Source organism: Acanthisitta chloris, unplaced genomic scaffold (assembly GCF_000695815.1).
Source record: "Acanthisitta chloris isolate BGI_N310 unplaced genomic scaffold, ASM69581v1 scaffold29812, whole genome shotgun sequence".
Taxonomy (NCBI): domain Eukaryota; kingdom Metazoa; phylum Chordata; class Aves; order Passeriformes; family Acanthisittidae; genus Acanthisitta; species Acanthisitta chloris.
In genome coordinates, this window is record NW_008661602.1 from 40775 (window position 1) to 56167 (window position 15393).

The 15393-nt window shown below is 41.5% G+C and overlaps 1 protein-coding gene across 1 annotated transcript in view; it reads right to left on the reverse strand.

The window, feature by feature from the left end:
* Window positions 1-10204: 10204 nt before the first annotated feature.
* Window positions 10205-15393, reverse strand: part of STOX2 (storkhead box 2) — a 66346-nt gene continuing 61157 nt past the window's right edge. The window contains 2 exon segments of the mRNA XM_009070294.1: window positions 10205-10485; window positions 14939-15393. The exon segment at window positions 14939-15393 is cut by the window's right edge and continues 14 nt beyond it. Coding sequence (XP_009068542.1) covers window positions 10290-10485; window positions 14939-15393 — 651 coding nt within the window. The 3' untranslated portion in view covers window positions 10205-10289.

Sequence of the window (15393 nt, forward strand, 5' to 3'; positions counted from 1 at the left end):
CAAGCAGAGAGGAGGAGCCCCTGTGACAGTGCTGCCAAGCAGCCCCTGCTGGGATATCTCTCCATCCCTTCCTACAGGGCTTTTTCCAGGACCCCACTCTGTCTGAGAATGGGGCACCTCTGGGGAAGACAGCCCCTGCTGCCCTCAGCAGATGTGCTGCCTCCTGGCTCCTGGCTGGGCATCGCTCAGGGACACCACATCATTACAGCACAACCACAGACACGTGTCAGAACATTCCAGTATCAGTTGTTACTTATTTTAGGTCTGTACAAACCATGAAGACAGGCACATGTTGTTCCCCACCTCAGCAGGCTTTTGGAAGCCCAGGATCCTTCAACCTCCACGTAATGTGAAGATTTTTTTCTTCTGTCTTGAACTGACATATTTCTTCTCCAACTGCTGGTCCCAACAATGACTCCCCAGCTACTGATGTACACCTTCACATTCCTCTGCCTTCTTTTGAGTTTTCCTCTTTGTTTTGGTGAATTCTCTCAAGTTTTTAAGCCCTGATATTCCAGTTCCTTCATTCTCCTGGGGAGAAGTATCCACCCTCCTTCTCTTCCCTTTGAATTGCAGAGATCCCAGTTTGGAAGAAATCTTGGCAGAAGCTGATTCCCTGCTGGCCCAGCTGTTCATGGAGCTCTACTCCAGGGTGGCACCACTCACCGCATTATCCATGGCACAAGGCAGCAGAATTCACACACTACATGTCAGTATAGTCCAGAGATTATATTCTTTTATTTATCAAAAAATAAATGCCAACAGTCTTTCTTGTCAGCCTGACATGTAGTACTAACTCAGTCACTCTGCTCGGTCTTGAGACTGAAGCTGGTGATCTCAGCTGGCTGGACTTGATGATCTGTTACTAACCCAGTATCAAAAAGGCAGCTTTCTGCTCAGCAATATCCCAAGCAACTAATTTTTAGAGAGACAAACAGTTCTGAAATCTGCAATGGTCTAAATATTTTAAGGCAATAGTCTTTTACTAGTTTCTGGATTAAGGAGAGTCCACTCATCTCCAGGCAAATGTTTTAAACGCAGTAAAAGTTTTTCAAAACTCTTTTTCATTCTGTAAGGATTTTCTTTTCTGGGATTTTATTTTAATACTTCTGTATTCAAAAATAAATGGATCTCTCACTTCGGGGTTTTTCTGTACAAACTGTGATTCAGTGAAACTATTGTCTGGTGTCCAACAGTGAAGCATGAGAGATACTGTCTCTCCATACTGGGTTATAGATAATGGTAAAACCATAAAGGCAAAGGGTCTGCCTTTAAGGAGGAACAGTAAATATATTGTGTGCTTTAGGTCTAGAGAGTCTTGAGTTTGTTCATCATGAATTAATAACAAATCTCCAGGGTCTACTGGCAACTACTTACAAATAAAACAGTTTGGCTGGAAGACAAAATTACTCTCTCCAGCAGTAAGTGGGGAGGAGAAGATGGGACACTGGCACAACCCATGTTGCTGGGGAGGGCTCTGGGGGGCTGCCAGCCTGCCAGGCACAGGAGCCAAGGGAGAGCAGAACAATAGAGCTGAGGAGCCTTTTGGGTTTCCTCTTCTACTGCATGGGCTGGACATGTCCTTCTCCTCCATGTGACAAAGCAAGAGGCCAGGCTTCTGACTGGAGCCCCTCTGTGGACTTGGCACCTTTGTTCCTCGGGGTGGTCACCGGGGTGGCCTTGTGCCCTTGCATCATGATGGACAAAGTGGTTCCTGCCCCTCTCCTCCTTGTGGTGTCTCCCTTCACTGATGCTTGTGCCACAGACTTCACCTAATGGTGAGACCTCTGCTCAACCCAAAATTCCCTGGGAAGTTTCAGTATTCCTTCAGAAGAAAAGAAAAAATATACTGCATTGTCTAGGTGGAAAAAAAAATAAAAAAATAAAGGTGATTACTGTTTTACTGAGAAGCTCTGCAAGGGTCATGTCTTAAATGAGTGTTATAGCTGGAGCAGTTACAAGTATCTGAAAGTCATCATCAGCTTGTGTCCTGCAGAAGCTTGTTAAACTGCCACAGCTGGATGCTAAATAGGACTTCTCTGGCAGGTTCATTTTGTGCCCAAGCCAGAGGCAAGCACTAAACTGGACAGAGAAGAGTCTCTCCCCTACCACAGCCTCCCCATGTCAGGGGTGAGCAGCAGCAAGGGGCTGGGGGCCCACAGGTCTCCAGGGAGGGAGCTGAGACTGGGGATTTGGTTCAAGACTCTGGAAACTGGCTGCAAGGAACAGCAGTGCAGAGGGAAGAGGGAAACCTCATTGCGGAGGCAGAGGCAGTGTTCACCTCCCCTCTCTGCTCCTCTCTGCTGTCCTTGTCCCAGTTGCTGCCCACAGTTCTATGGCACACCTATCCTGGAGGTTTGCACTTCTGAGTTCTCAAGTTTGCAACCTTGATGGCTGTTCCTGGCAGTCACTGCCTGAGGGACATGTGTAGTGGTGTGCATGGTGGAGACATAGTGATGGCAGGCTCCAGGTACAGGAGTCACGGGACGAGGTTTGTGTTCAAAATGCCTCCGTTGTGCAAGCTGTCCTGTAAAATTAATTATCTAGGTCCTCATTTTCCAAAAACCCAGCTAATAAGACTCATAAGGGCTGCAGTGCTGTGGTTGTGCTTCTGATATGCATCCTCTGGCACAGAAGTTTCATCAGCAGGCAGTGCAGCCCATCTGTGCCAAGATTGCTCTGCAGCTGGAACTGCAGCCCGGTGAGCGTGGGCAACCAGGACAGCTCTTGCTGGAACACAATTCCTGCTAGAAAGCACCAGTGCTGGCTGACACTTTCACTTCTGCATGAGGAAATCCTACATCTATGGGAGAGGCCGCTGGTTCCTGCTTGTCCTCCCCCTACACATTGGAAGCTGCTACTTTTGCAGCTTCCTGCCAGACTGACCCTCTCTGGCACTTACTAGGCAACTGGTCTAATTTTACCAGTGACAAGCAGAGGGACAAGAGGAGAGAGATGGAAAGATGGCTGACACTTTCACTTCTGCATGAGGAAATCCTACATCTATGGGAGAGGCCGCTGGTTCCTGCTTGTCCTCCCCCTACACATTGGAAGCTGCTACTTTTGCAGCTTCCTGCCAGACTGACCCTCTCTGGCACTTACTAGGCAACTGGTCTAATTTTACCAGTGACAAGCAGAGGGACAAGAGGAGAGAGATGGAAAGAACTCAAAAGGCTTCTGGTTTCCCTAAGCAGGCAGGGTACATGACTCTTCTAGTGTATGCACAGACATGCTAGTAGATTTATTTACTGTATTTGCTTACTTCCACTTTGCTGGCAGAACAGGGTTAGGTTTTATGTGCTTATTAGGATGAAAGATAAGAAAAAAGATGTTAAAAAAAAATACTTGGGATTTCCCGTTCCCAGTCCCTATTCATCACTTCTGTGACAGATGGGCTAAAAATACTTTGCTAAACTGAAGACCTACAGGCACAGAAGGAAGTTGCTTATAAATGCAAGCTCAGCCATCTCCACACAAAACCACAGGCAGCTATTGAAGTCCCAGTATATTTGACTGCTACAAAAGCCTTCTCCTTTTACATATGAGCTTCAGTAAACAAGAGTGTCAGAGCAGTGGGCTCCCTCCCTGCAGTTTAGGAAGGGCTGGTGAGTAGAGGCCACAGCTGCTCTGCAAAGCACAGCTGGATAAATTGCTTTTCTGAGCATTCACCTGGCGTCTTGCTTGGTGTCCTGAGGAAGACAAATGTGACCTGTTGTTCCAGTGCTGTTTAGGGTTTTGAGTCTCCTCTTTGAGCCCTCAAAGCACAGAGATGCTGGGCAGGAAAGCACATACTCAAAAAACCCAGAGCAGCAATCAAAAGGAGGAAGAGAACACGAAGGACTAAAAGCAGGGGTATATTTACACTCCTCAACTTTATTTAAATGAAAAACCTGCAACAGCATGACTTGAAGGAAAGTGCTGACCAGAGCTCCAGTCCTGAAGCAGTTGACCATCCTTTCTTCTGGACACCTTTCTGATGAGCAGGGAGAGTGAAAAAGAGAAGGTAATGGAAAAGTGGGGGAAATGTCCCTATAGAAATAGGATGACATTTTGAGTGGGGAGTATGAGAAAAGCAGCAGAGGACATATCATGTCAAGTAACACAAGTAACACCATTTGGAGCTGAGCTCTGCTGCCCGCGGGAGGCCCTCCCAGCTGACTCTGGCAAAGCTTCTGGACCCTAAAGCTCCTCAAAAACCTTCTTCCAGGTGGTGGTAGAGGGTGAGAAAATGGCACCCGCATGATACATCATCCACTTGGGCCTTTCCAATGAGCTCCTATCAGGTTTCTATAAGAATGTGAAAATAACTCCTTGCTTGGGCCCTTTCTCTTGGGTGTGTGCACCAGGTCCTCCCATGGCTCATGAGGATGGACAGGAGAGAAAAAGAGGGAACTGACACCTGTTGCTCTTAACATTAGGATGCCCTAATGGACTTTTCATTTCCTGCAGCTTGGGTGCATCTCAGTGGGCACTTCACAATCCATGGAGATCACATTCCCCCTGCACCTGTCACCTTCACATCCAGTCCAAACCAGGATGTTTTAAAATTGGTTAACTTTCTCCCTTGCACTCTTACTAGAATGGCCCAGAGAGCTTTTATGAAGCATATAGGAAGACAGTGAGTTTTATGACCCTTATTTTTTTCTGACAGTTCTGGTTTGTAGTGCAAATTTTCGTAAGTGAGGGAGAGAAACAGCATGTTGAATGGAAATGTAAGTATACTCTCTGAAAACCACCGATGGGTGCAAAGAATCCACTTAGAACATATAACCAAATGTTATTTAATATCTTAAAAAGTAACACAATCCAAAATGGATATTTCACACAACACTACATAAACAACATGAACACAATATTACCATATGGAGGGACTTTCAAATATAGACTTACAAAAATCCCTGTCCTTTTTTTTCCCTTTAAATTATTATACTAAGCATGACAAGTAATCATCATTTACAATATGGTACACTGACACAATAAAAACCATGTTACAAATGTGCTGTTATAAATCAGTAACGTTAGGGAAGACATTTCATGAACTGCAATTATTTCATATGAAATACTATACAATATAAACAGAACATCCATCTTGGATGACCTTTACAGCAACCAGAGACCAAGTAATTTTTAAATTTTTTTTTCAGTGCAAACACATTTATACAAGGCAGTCTTGGCTGCAAAACTCCCTTCTAACATACAGTAAGTCCCACTTGCATTTATTAACTCATTTAAACCTAATGCAACAGCCACATTCAGTCACTCACAGAAAATTACCTGCAGAATTATGATCCCTTTAAACTTAAATCTCCTCCACATATAAAAGTAACATCTGTGCCAATTACTCCAAGGGCCCTTTCATACTTCTGGGTGGGTATCCTTTGGGTGGCTCTAACCGCTATACGGCAGGAGGGCAGTGCAGCACGTGGAAAGATCACCCTCCTGAGGTGGGACCCCGTGGTGGCTGTCGCGGCATCCCGGCTGGGTGGCTGTGCGTTTCAGCAGGGATTCAGCCCAGGCTGCCCCTCCAGAGCCAGGTGCGTGCGCGTGGCCTTCTGCTCCTTCTCTGCATTTAGTGTCTCGGGGCGGGGGGAGGAACACGGAAACCCTCAGCTCGGAACTGAGCTTCAATGGAGTTAACGACCCATTCCCATCTCCGTCAGATCCGCAGGAGATCAGGGGAGTTACGCCAGATTTGGAAACCAACGTTTAGAGCGCCGCTATAAAAGAAGTGTGATAGTCCCGTTTTCTTCTAGCACCAGCTTGGCTTTCGGTGAGTTCACTGCATGCTTCTCATGCAGTAACGATGCACTTTACTTATGCTGGGGGCAACATTTTAGATATATACCTTTTTTTTTAAAGAATTTCGTAAAAAATAGAACTTTTCTCTCTAATACTGTACAGTTTTCTTCAGAAGAGCAAAGAGAATTGTAAACTGTGGGTATGATACCAGATTAGGAGTGCTATTTGCTTTCTCAGCACAACAATTTGAACAACTGTGTAAGGAAAAGCACTGGGAAATGTATTTGAAAAACAAATTTTTAATTAACAAAGGTGTTTCTAAAACCACTGCTGGCAGTACTTGTATGACTGAAAACTTGGTTTTGGCACTGCTAATCCAAGAGTGTCTGCAGGGCTGCAAAGCAGTTTCTCTCTTCCTTAAAGAAACTGAATGCATCAAAAGAATAACTTCAGAGTACAAACATGAAACACTTTGGTTAACTACTAAACTTACTCCAGTAACTTTAAGAAAGCAACTGGTTAATAAATTAGTCTGCAGACTCTTAGCCTTTGCTTTTTCCAATGGGCCTGAGACAAAAAGTAGGGCCAGTGAACTCTGCCTACCTCACAGGCTCATGAGGCTACACGTTGGTACCATGTCAAGTGCTTCGGGGCCCTCAGGCAAAAAGGCGTGATTTAAGTGCAAAGTATTATCCGAGTCTCTGAATACTGGTGTGCTTATTTTCTTCTCTAAAAACGACCACTGCTGGCAAGCACTTAGGCCATGGTTTTCATTAAAATATTTGTTTTCAAATACATTTCTACATTTCAAAGTTGAGTGAACATTGTTTCGCACATAATGGTCATTTTACAGTGGTGCAAGGTGTCAAATGGATAATGATTTCTTCTAATTTTTAACTGAAATACTTAAGACGGCAAAATTAGCTCAACTGATGATTGTATATTAATTTGCATCAGGATAATGGTACTAGGTTTGCTGAAAGAGGTGCTCATAAGTCGGGATTTGTATATAAATATCATCTGCTTAGGTTCAACTGCCACTTTCTTCCTTTGGTTTTTTGGAAAAATCTTTCTTTCTTCCCTCTTGAAAGGTGGCTTGTTGCAGCTGGCTACTTTTCAAAAGCCAGCTTAATTTTTCTTGGAAACTCGCCCACGTTCTTTGAACAATAGGCACATACCTAGAGTAGGGACCCTAATACTGCTCCCAGCAAAGTCAATTAAAGGCTGTTGGTAATTTCTATAGGAGCAAATGTTTTTGGATGCACACAATCTAGAGACCAGAGTGCATATCATTAAAGGAAGAGCTGTTTTAACACCCTTGCCAGTTCAGAGAAACCATGACGTACTAATGTTGACAAAGATGGAGGCAGAATAGGGCCCAAAGTATCTGAAGGCTGCCAAGAAAATACCCAGAGTGTCTTCTGTTAAACCCCCAACTGGCAATCATATTTCACAGACTGTAGATGTTCCTAATTTTCTAAATTACAAATACATTTTCAAGTTCTACCAGGCAGAAATTTTAGCAGTAACTGGGGAGAGGATGGAAGGTTTCAGCCTCCCTTTCACTTTTATCCCAATTATGCAGCCTTGTCAAAGTCTTTAAGTGACTCATCTGAAAGCCATCTTTTTAACATGGTAGAAGGAAACTGTGGCAATGGAAACATGATGACTTCATACGCAAGCATTGACACACAAGAGAACGCCATGACCTAATGCTTCAAAGTTTTTAACCTTGCTTTGTACAATACGCTTTTCATGTTGCTGCATTTCATCAAATTCATGGAGGTAGTTATATGTGTAAAAAAAATTACCATAAAAGTAACATGTTGTATTATAATAATACATATTAAGTGTGCAAAATGCCGACAGATTTGTGTTGACCCTTTACAGTTGAACACAACACAGATTCAACCTAATCTAACTCTGTAAACCTTTAAATTGATACATTAGAAGAATGATAGATAAGCAACCATGTAATACAAGGCTATGATTTCATCAAAGGATTAGGGTGACATAAAGCACTCAAGCTCCACTCTCGTGGTTTTGTTACCAGAACCTCAAGATGGAATTTCCTTATATTCCATTGTTGATTTTAAAAAGGAAAAAATAAAATCAAGATTAGAACGTTTCTATTTGAAACTTCTGTTTACATTCCGTATTCCAAGAGTCACATTAATATTGGTACAATGCCATGTCAACATTAATATGACATTTATGTTGTCTGCTGGTCTCTGGGAACTTTAGGAAACAACATACTATACAGTTTATAGGTATGTACTATCACATTTTGTTGGAATTATGTCTTCTGTACAACCAGCTGCCTGCATAAATTCTGATTAGCTTATGACATACAATTATTTCCCCCAAGGTGAAATCTGTTTTTGCTTTTCACATTTTAACACTGCCGTTAGTACTTCAGATCATCACTGTATATTTATCGTTTCGACATTTTTATTTACTGCATCGATACATACTACTGATGTCAGAGCTCATCTCAGAAACAAAATGACAGTCAGCCACTGCATAGTATATGACAATTCCCCACAAAAACTCTGACTCTACAGTTCGCATGGAATAAGTACGGCTGGAGTTACATATTGAATAGTAAGATGCGTCATGCAAAGCATTATATGGTAATTAGAGCACATCTTGGAAGGTATGATAAGGCAGAAGGCTAAAGGCCAAGTGACTTTGATAACCAACCAAAAGCACAATAATTTCCTTTAGATGCACTGAAAGGTCTTATTGCTCCTATGAAATGGAAATTATACACTGAAATCAATGAAAACAGACCTGTGCATTGACTAGGTATTCGTGACAGAGCTGGAAACTGATAATGTCCAGAGTTAGAAAGCCGTTTTATAAGTAAATGAACTATATCCAACTGTGTAACATAAGGCTGAATCTTCAGTAAAGACTTCTGATGACAATAGAGAACATAAGTGAAGCTCAAATGACTTTGTATACAGAATAATACATGTCACCAGAACCTGATGAAAATACTGGGGTTTCATATGTACAGTTGGGTTTCATGCCTGTGTACGACAAGAGCTAGACAGGGTAAATGTCCCTTTTCTATGAATCCATTTGGACTGATGAACAATTTAGTATCTTTGTTATTCTTCCACCAATTTGTCTGTTCTGATAAAAAAAAGTCAGTTTGTTGCACTACCAGGTTGCATGAGTAACAGAGCAGAATGTGACCCTATACCTAAAAATTACTCTTGGAGTTTAACTATCTGTAGAATTTACTCTGCAGTAATTAGCACAATACTAATTACGTTGGAGTAACAGTTTAGGGATAGCAATTAGGATGTACCGTGCCTACAGGACTCAGATTTCTACTGCCAACCAAGTGGACACATTTAATTTCTAGAAACCAGACATGTCCATAAAATGCTAAATTGCAAATAACATCCACTGAATAAAAAGGCCAGAAGTTTATAATTCTCTAAATTTTGTTCTCTGATAACCACTACACTGTATGCTATTTTTAATAGCCTAATTTAGGCACTCTATTTAATAAGCTACATAAAATAGATTTATGTCCTTCCACTAGAAAGAAATCAATTCTTCAGGCCATACTTGTCATTTATATCATAAAGGATAATTTTGTTCCAAGAAATTAGTTATCCCGATTCCTATATTAATGGCAAGTTGCAATACCAGAAGTGACACAAGAATTAAGATTATATTTTTTAAATATTTGATTTATACTGAAGACATTTGATAATATTTCGTGTCACTCCACATTGTGGCTCCATGACAGTTATAGCTTTCCCTTCCCTCCCCACTCCCCCCTCTATGCAAAGGCCCACCTCCTCATTGGTGACTATGGAAGGTCAAGTAGCAAGTTTCATTAAGTAAACATCTCTCATACTTTTCAAACACAAAAGGAGAAGCCACCCCCCTTCCCACCCTCCATACTTAGAAAAAAAACAAATCAAAACGAAACTCAAACCTCCTTTGACTCGCTTAAGCAGGTATTTGCAAAATTGTGTCACAAAAATGCACAGTGAAAATGACTGATTAGTATTAATAATTCACAGATAGAGCTGAGGTCATCACTTGTCATGTTTGGCATTGTTTTTCCTCATGGTGATCCTGGCTGGTTACTTTCAGCAGTGGCTCAGTTTTTGAAGTAAAAAATGATCAACTCTGCAGCAGAGTTTAGCCTCTGACCAGGGGCATCACACATCTGTGGCATTTTTTAAAATGAAGTTGGCAACTGCATGGACATTGAAAATGCAGATTACACTTACAGTGTCTAGACTTTCATATATGTGCTCAGTTACAATTAAGTGAAGCAAAAAGTGTACATATTATCCCTACTGCTATTCTGTTGCTACAGAGCCGCAAATGTGAAAAGCAATACCTTGAAATAAAGACTTCTTTGTTGCCCCTAGTCTACATAGCAGCACAGTTTAAGTAAACACTAAAACTGTGGTTGAGATGCTTGTTCTAGTTTTCCCCAAAGATGTAAACATCAGTCCCAGTGTCGTAAACTTTGCTGTTTAGGATGAGACAGACGATCTGAGGCAGGATGACTATCAGACACTAGTGACAGAAGCTTGCAGGCAGTTAGCAGGTTTCTGCAGTTTCTCAGCTTCACTCGTGGGTGGGTCTGCAGTGGCTCGGAAGGTGAACGTTGGGCCTGCGCCACCGTGTGCAGGGCTCAGAGCAGGATTCTGACGTCTGTTGCTTTCAACAATGCTTGAAGTGTTGGATGCCAGGCTCTCCCGAGTACTAGAACGGAAAAGAAATATATATACACATTCATATGTGACATGCCTGCATATCTACCGACCAGGCAGGAAAGAATGGAGTGCTTTATAATAGGTTTCCTGTGTTTGTATGTAATGTCACAGCAATGAACCATCTCATTTTGATGGTACACATACACTCCTCCAGTTGCTCAGCAGTCATCATACTATAACACAGGTACAGCACTAAGCACAGCTGAAGCTGTCACACAATCTCTAAGCTGAACCAGTATCAGGCACCTGGATTTTTCACCCAAGAAAATAGTTTCCATCTTGCACTTGGAACATATTAGTTTTCTTTCCTGACTGGTGCAATTTTGCACATAATAGCTTCATCAAATCAACTCTGTGCCTAGGCAGAGCTAGGACAGCAATCACATAACATAGCATCCTCTGTTGTCTCCTCCTCTAACTATGTTTTGTGCACAAAATATTAACTAAAAATCCTACTTTGCATGAAATCCACAATGCTTCTAAATGCAACACTTTGTTTTGCAGCTGAAACAATTGCAACTTACACATTACTGAAAAATCTTAACTGCCTGGTCAGTGATCATGCTCTGAACAACCAGTGTTGCAATTTCATTCATAAAATGGATAATGTTCCTTTAGCTCTTACATATTGTTTGTCCATGGGAGTGACAGGACACTTAGCACTTTTAAAGACTGAGCCTTTTAGTGATACATCTAATTATGAATGCAGAGGAGCCTGTATTTTAGTGTACAGTTTTAAAAAAACTCAGCCAAGACATGCTAAGGCTAGTTTTACCACTACTACTACTACTCTTGTTTTCTTTACATTCTTTAATAAGTTTTGATCTCCAAATAATGTGGTCCTTTGCAGAGAGAGGTTTGCTTTCAAACCAGGGCCATGCAGCCCCTAGTTATGTATTCTTCACCTGTATTCCTACTTCTTTGTAAAATGACATCACCACTTGCTATGGAGATGTTTACAGAATACACTTAAGAGGACTGAATGCAGTTGTTAAATAAGCACTAGAAACAAAGATACTAATGACAAGAGTTTAAAAGTCGGTTTAACGTCAGCCTAAATTTACCTGCTACTGAAAGGGACAGCTCTTGCCTGCCTTGTGTGGACCTGACCCTGCCACATGTCTGCTGCTTCCCTGATGCTAAGCCTTGCAGCCAGCCAGATCAGGGATCGCCCTCAGTTAAACACTAGCCCTAAGAAAAAAAAAAAAAGATTAGCAGAATCATCAAGGGAAGAGTAGGAATGCACAGCTTTGGATGTGGCAGAGGAGAAATGTGTCAGTGCATGGCACGGGAAGGAAGAAGCACCTTGCTTAGTTGTAGGGCAGATTTAAATCATCTTAAACTGACTGAATCTGGATGATGCTTTTAGGAAAACTCCCATAGATCTTTTCAACTGACCAAAATGGTACTGATAATCTTCTGCCAATTATTGCCTTATGTCCATAGTTCCAAACAGCTATGATGGGTGTTGCAGGGAGGAAGTGATTTCTGTGTGCTGCAATGAGGCATGGTGCACTTCTGGTGCTCATTTTTTTGATTCCTCTCCCTCTGCTTTTTAATGAAAATAGATGCAATTCTTGGATTCTTTATGAGACCACCAATTCCAGATCTTCAAACATTTTCAACTCTGATATTACAAACTGACCATTACAACGTGTATGTGTAAAGACTGCAGTGAGAATTTTTCATGCAGAGTAATGCCTAAATTAGCTCTTTCTTTAGGTGATAAAGGAGCAACAGTATTATATAAACTCTAGAAATAAAGGAATAAAATTAACACTGACAGCTAACATTTACTATATACAACTTGCATAAAAGCAGTGCACAAAATATTGTGAGACTTTTTCCCCAATGGTGACTGCTGTGTTCACAAATTTTGCACACAAAACACTTTGGAAGTCAAATGACCATTGCAAATCTTTTTAACTACATCTGTTTTGTGGGGAGGGGGTGGTGTTTGGTTTGGGTTTTTTTACTGTTCTTTTTTTTCAATTTGTCACACTTTAAAAATACACTTTTTCTTTCACAGTGTGGAATGGTAATTTTGATTCCCCAAGCAGTGTTGTAGACTTCAGTTTCAATGAAAAGATACAGCCCCACCTCAGGACACTGAGAGTTACACCATCAGAGGAGGCTATTCCTGAGGAACATCACTCCATGAACGCCCTGTTTTTACACTCCTCCTTAGGCATCTCCTAGTAGACCCTGTCAGACGTAGGTGAGTCTTACCAGATGGATGCTGGATGGCTATTTTGTATTTCCTGGAAAAGGGCTGTGGAGTACATTTTTTGTTATGGGGTAGGAAACTACTAACAGCATGGTAATTATAGCCAAAGGGTTGAATTCACCCTCAGCTCAATGTATTTTTATAGATTTATACCAAGGAGTGACCAAAACTCACCAAGATCATCAATAATTTTGAAGCAAAGCTCATGAAATAGCCTTTGAAATATCCAGATTATATGCTGGCCTTACAAAACAAATACACAGGAAAACCCTACAGAATGCTGGTTTTTATTTTTAAGCTTACTTTACGTGGCCTTGCCAAAAAAAAGATGTTTGTTAGTAAGTAAACAGTAAAATAATTTTTTAAAAAAAGGATGTGTGGAACACAAACATTATTAAAAGCTGCTTATCTGTTTCCCTTTTGATCTAAACAAAGTGGGATAAGAGCACTAAATCCAGTATGCTCACCACATTCTGTTCTTTGCTAGTTAAGTTTAACATGAACAGAAATTTTAGCTTTTGCGTAAATAATTAGGGAAGAATATGTCTACATTTGCATTAACCAGAAAGACAAGTTTGATATTCAGCTAGCATACAGAACAGGAGTCCAAGAACTGATTTTCAGTTCAGTCGATATCCGATCCTGGAGGTGACTCTTGCACTCTGCAGGGTAAGACAGGCTGACCAAGAAGCAAACACCACAACATACTCCCCCCTACAAGACCTGATGGCAACTACAGCACCTCAACTAAAAGTAGAGATTACATTTTAAAAAGAACAGTGCAAACAGCTTCATACAACAGTTGCATGTGATAAAAATGCCAAGCACCCGCCAAACAATCAATGACATGAACAAATCCAAAACCTTCTCAAGTTTCTTTTTTAGGGTGGACTTGGTGTAAGTGGTACAATTTACTGAAATTATTTTTCAAAGTTTTTACCCAGAAAAAACTATACATATGCTAAAAGTCTGCTCTAGTTTGAAAACCACTGCAGCAGGCTCACTAATTGCTGCCCCGTCATTAACATCAAGTGGGAGTAGCCATCAAATCCAAAGGAATTTAGTCCAGAGTGACAGGACTTCAACTGAAAATGAAATTTTGTCCTATGCAGAAGCAGGAAATCCTTCACATGCCTTTCTGAGAGCCTTTGCTATAGAGGTAAAAAAAATATGTACTTCTGAGGAACAAGAACACCATTTACAGAGGAAAACAAAAAAACTGACAAAACCCCCAAACCCCCATTTTTTTCACCTAATACAAATCCAGTCTTGGAGGTTTTATTTTTAAACACAGGCCATAAATAATTTAAGCTTAAGTAACACACTACAAGAGAACTACTACTGTAAATTATTTCTGTGTTCTTAAGAGTCATTGTTCTGAACTCTGATGGGTTGCTATTCAGGCCAAATGAAATCGGTCAAGCTCCATTCCACCAGGGACCTAGTACTGCCAAAGGTCAGAGAGACAAGGAAAAAGGCTCGAGTGAAGGATTCTTAACCTGGAAATGAGCTTGTGAAATCTTCAGGGGAGGGAATACACCAGCAACTCTCCTCCCTATGCCTGTCAGACTCCTAGCACACTGAGACTTCCATGATGTCTGAGATCCCTGAAATGGAAATGACTAACCAGCACCACCACACACAAACTTCTGGACTCTTTTCCCAAGTATCTTAAGCAAGACTTCTCTCTTGGCTGATGCACCATTGGGTCACCTCTGAAATTCAAATATCCTGAGCACTTTAAGCCTTGCAGGGGGGTTGAAATGGTGAATAGATACACTTCCAGAATTCTTTAAGAAAACAAACAAAAAAGTCCAAACACAAAATAATCTTTTTCTTTTATGCCACCTACTCATGCCTAGTCTTCCCATTGGTCTTGGTGGTGGTATCTTAGAGGGAAGGGAAGGGGGAGTATGCAGGAGCTCATCCTTTCTATTCTAAATGCAAACACAAGTTTAATAGAGGAAAAAAAAAAAGATACAGGGAGGTTTTCCACAAACAGAAAATGAACTAATACAGAGTCAAGGCTGCAAATGGTCATTGGTTTCTTATGGTACGGAGGCAAATCCACACAACTGAATAGAAGACTCCAGAGCTGTAGAAAACATGTGAAATTGCTTAATACAGCCCTGTATTTTGTCACCAATATCACACATATATAACTATAAACAGAACTTCCTAGTCTGTAAAGCTGCAATGAATGTGACAGTCCTACCGTGGAGAGTTGAACCCGCTGTCCACAGTAATGCTGCTGCTGTCCATGCTGTCCAGGCGGGCTGAGTGGGTGGCTCTCTGGTTGTTGCTATTTTCTGTTTCCTTCGGGGTAAGAAGAGTAAGGTTCTTCTCAAACTTTCGCTGCAGATCCCTCTCCTTTTCTCTCTCTAGGAGCCACTGCATGGTACCAACATCATCCCTGTTCTTCTCTTCCTCAGCATTTTTGTTGTTTCCTTCCTCTGAGTCGTCATCATCAGATACATTGTAGTAGTCGAAAGAGGCCTCCTGGTTCCCGGTTGTCTCCTGCTGTCTCTGTGAAACAGGCATGACTTGTGTGACTGAGGTTACTATCGCTTGTTCAAGTTTCTCACATCTGACCGGCAGTGTGTCAGAGGGGGTCTTTTGATGGGGCTTTAGCAGGGGTGTGCTAGACTTATGATAACTATTCACAGAAAG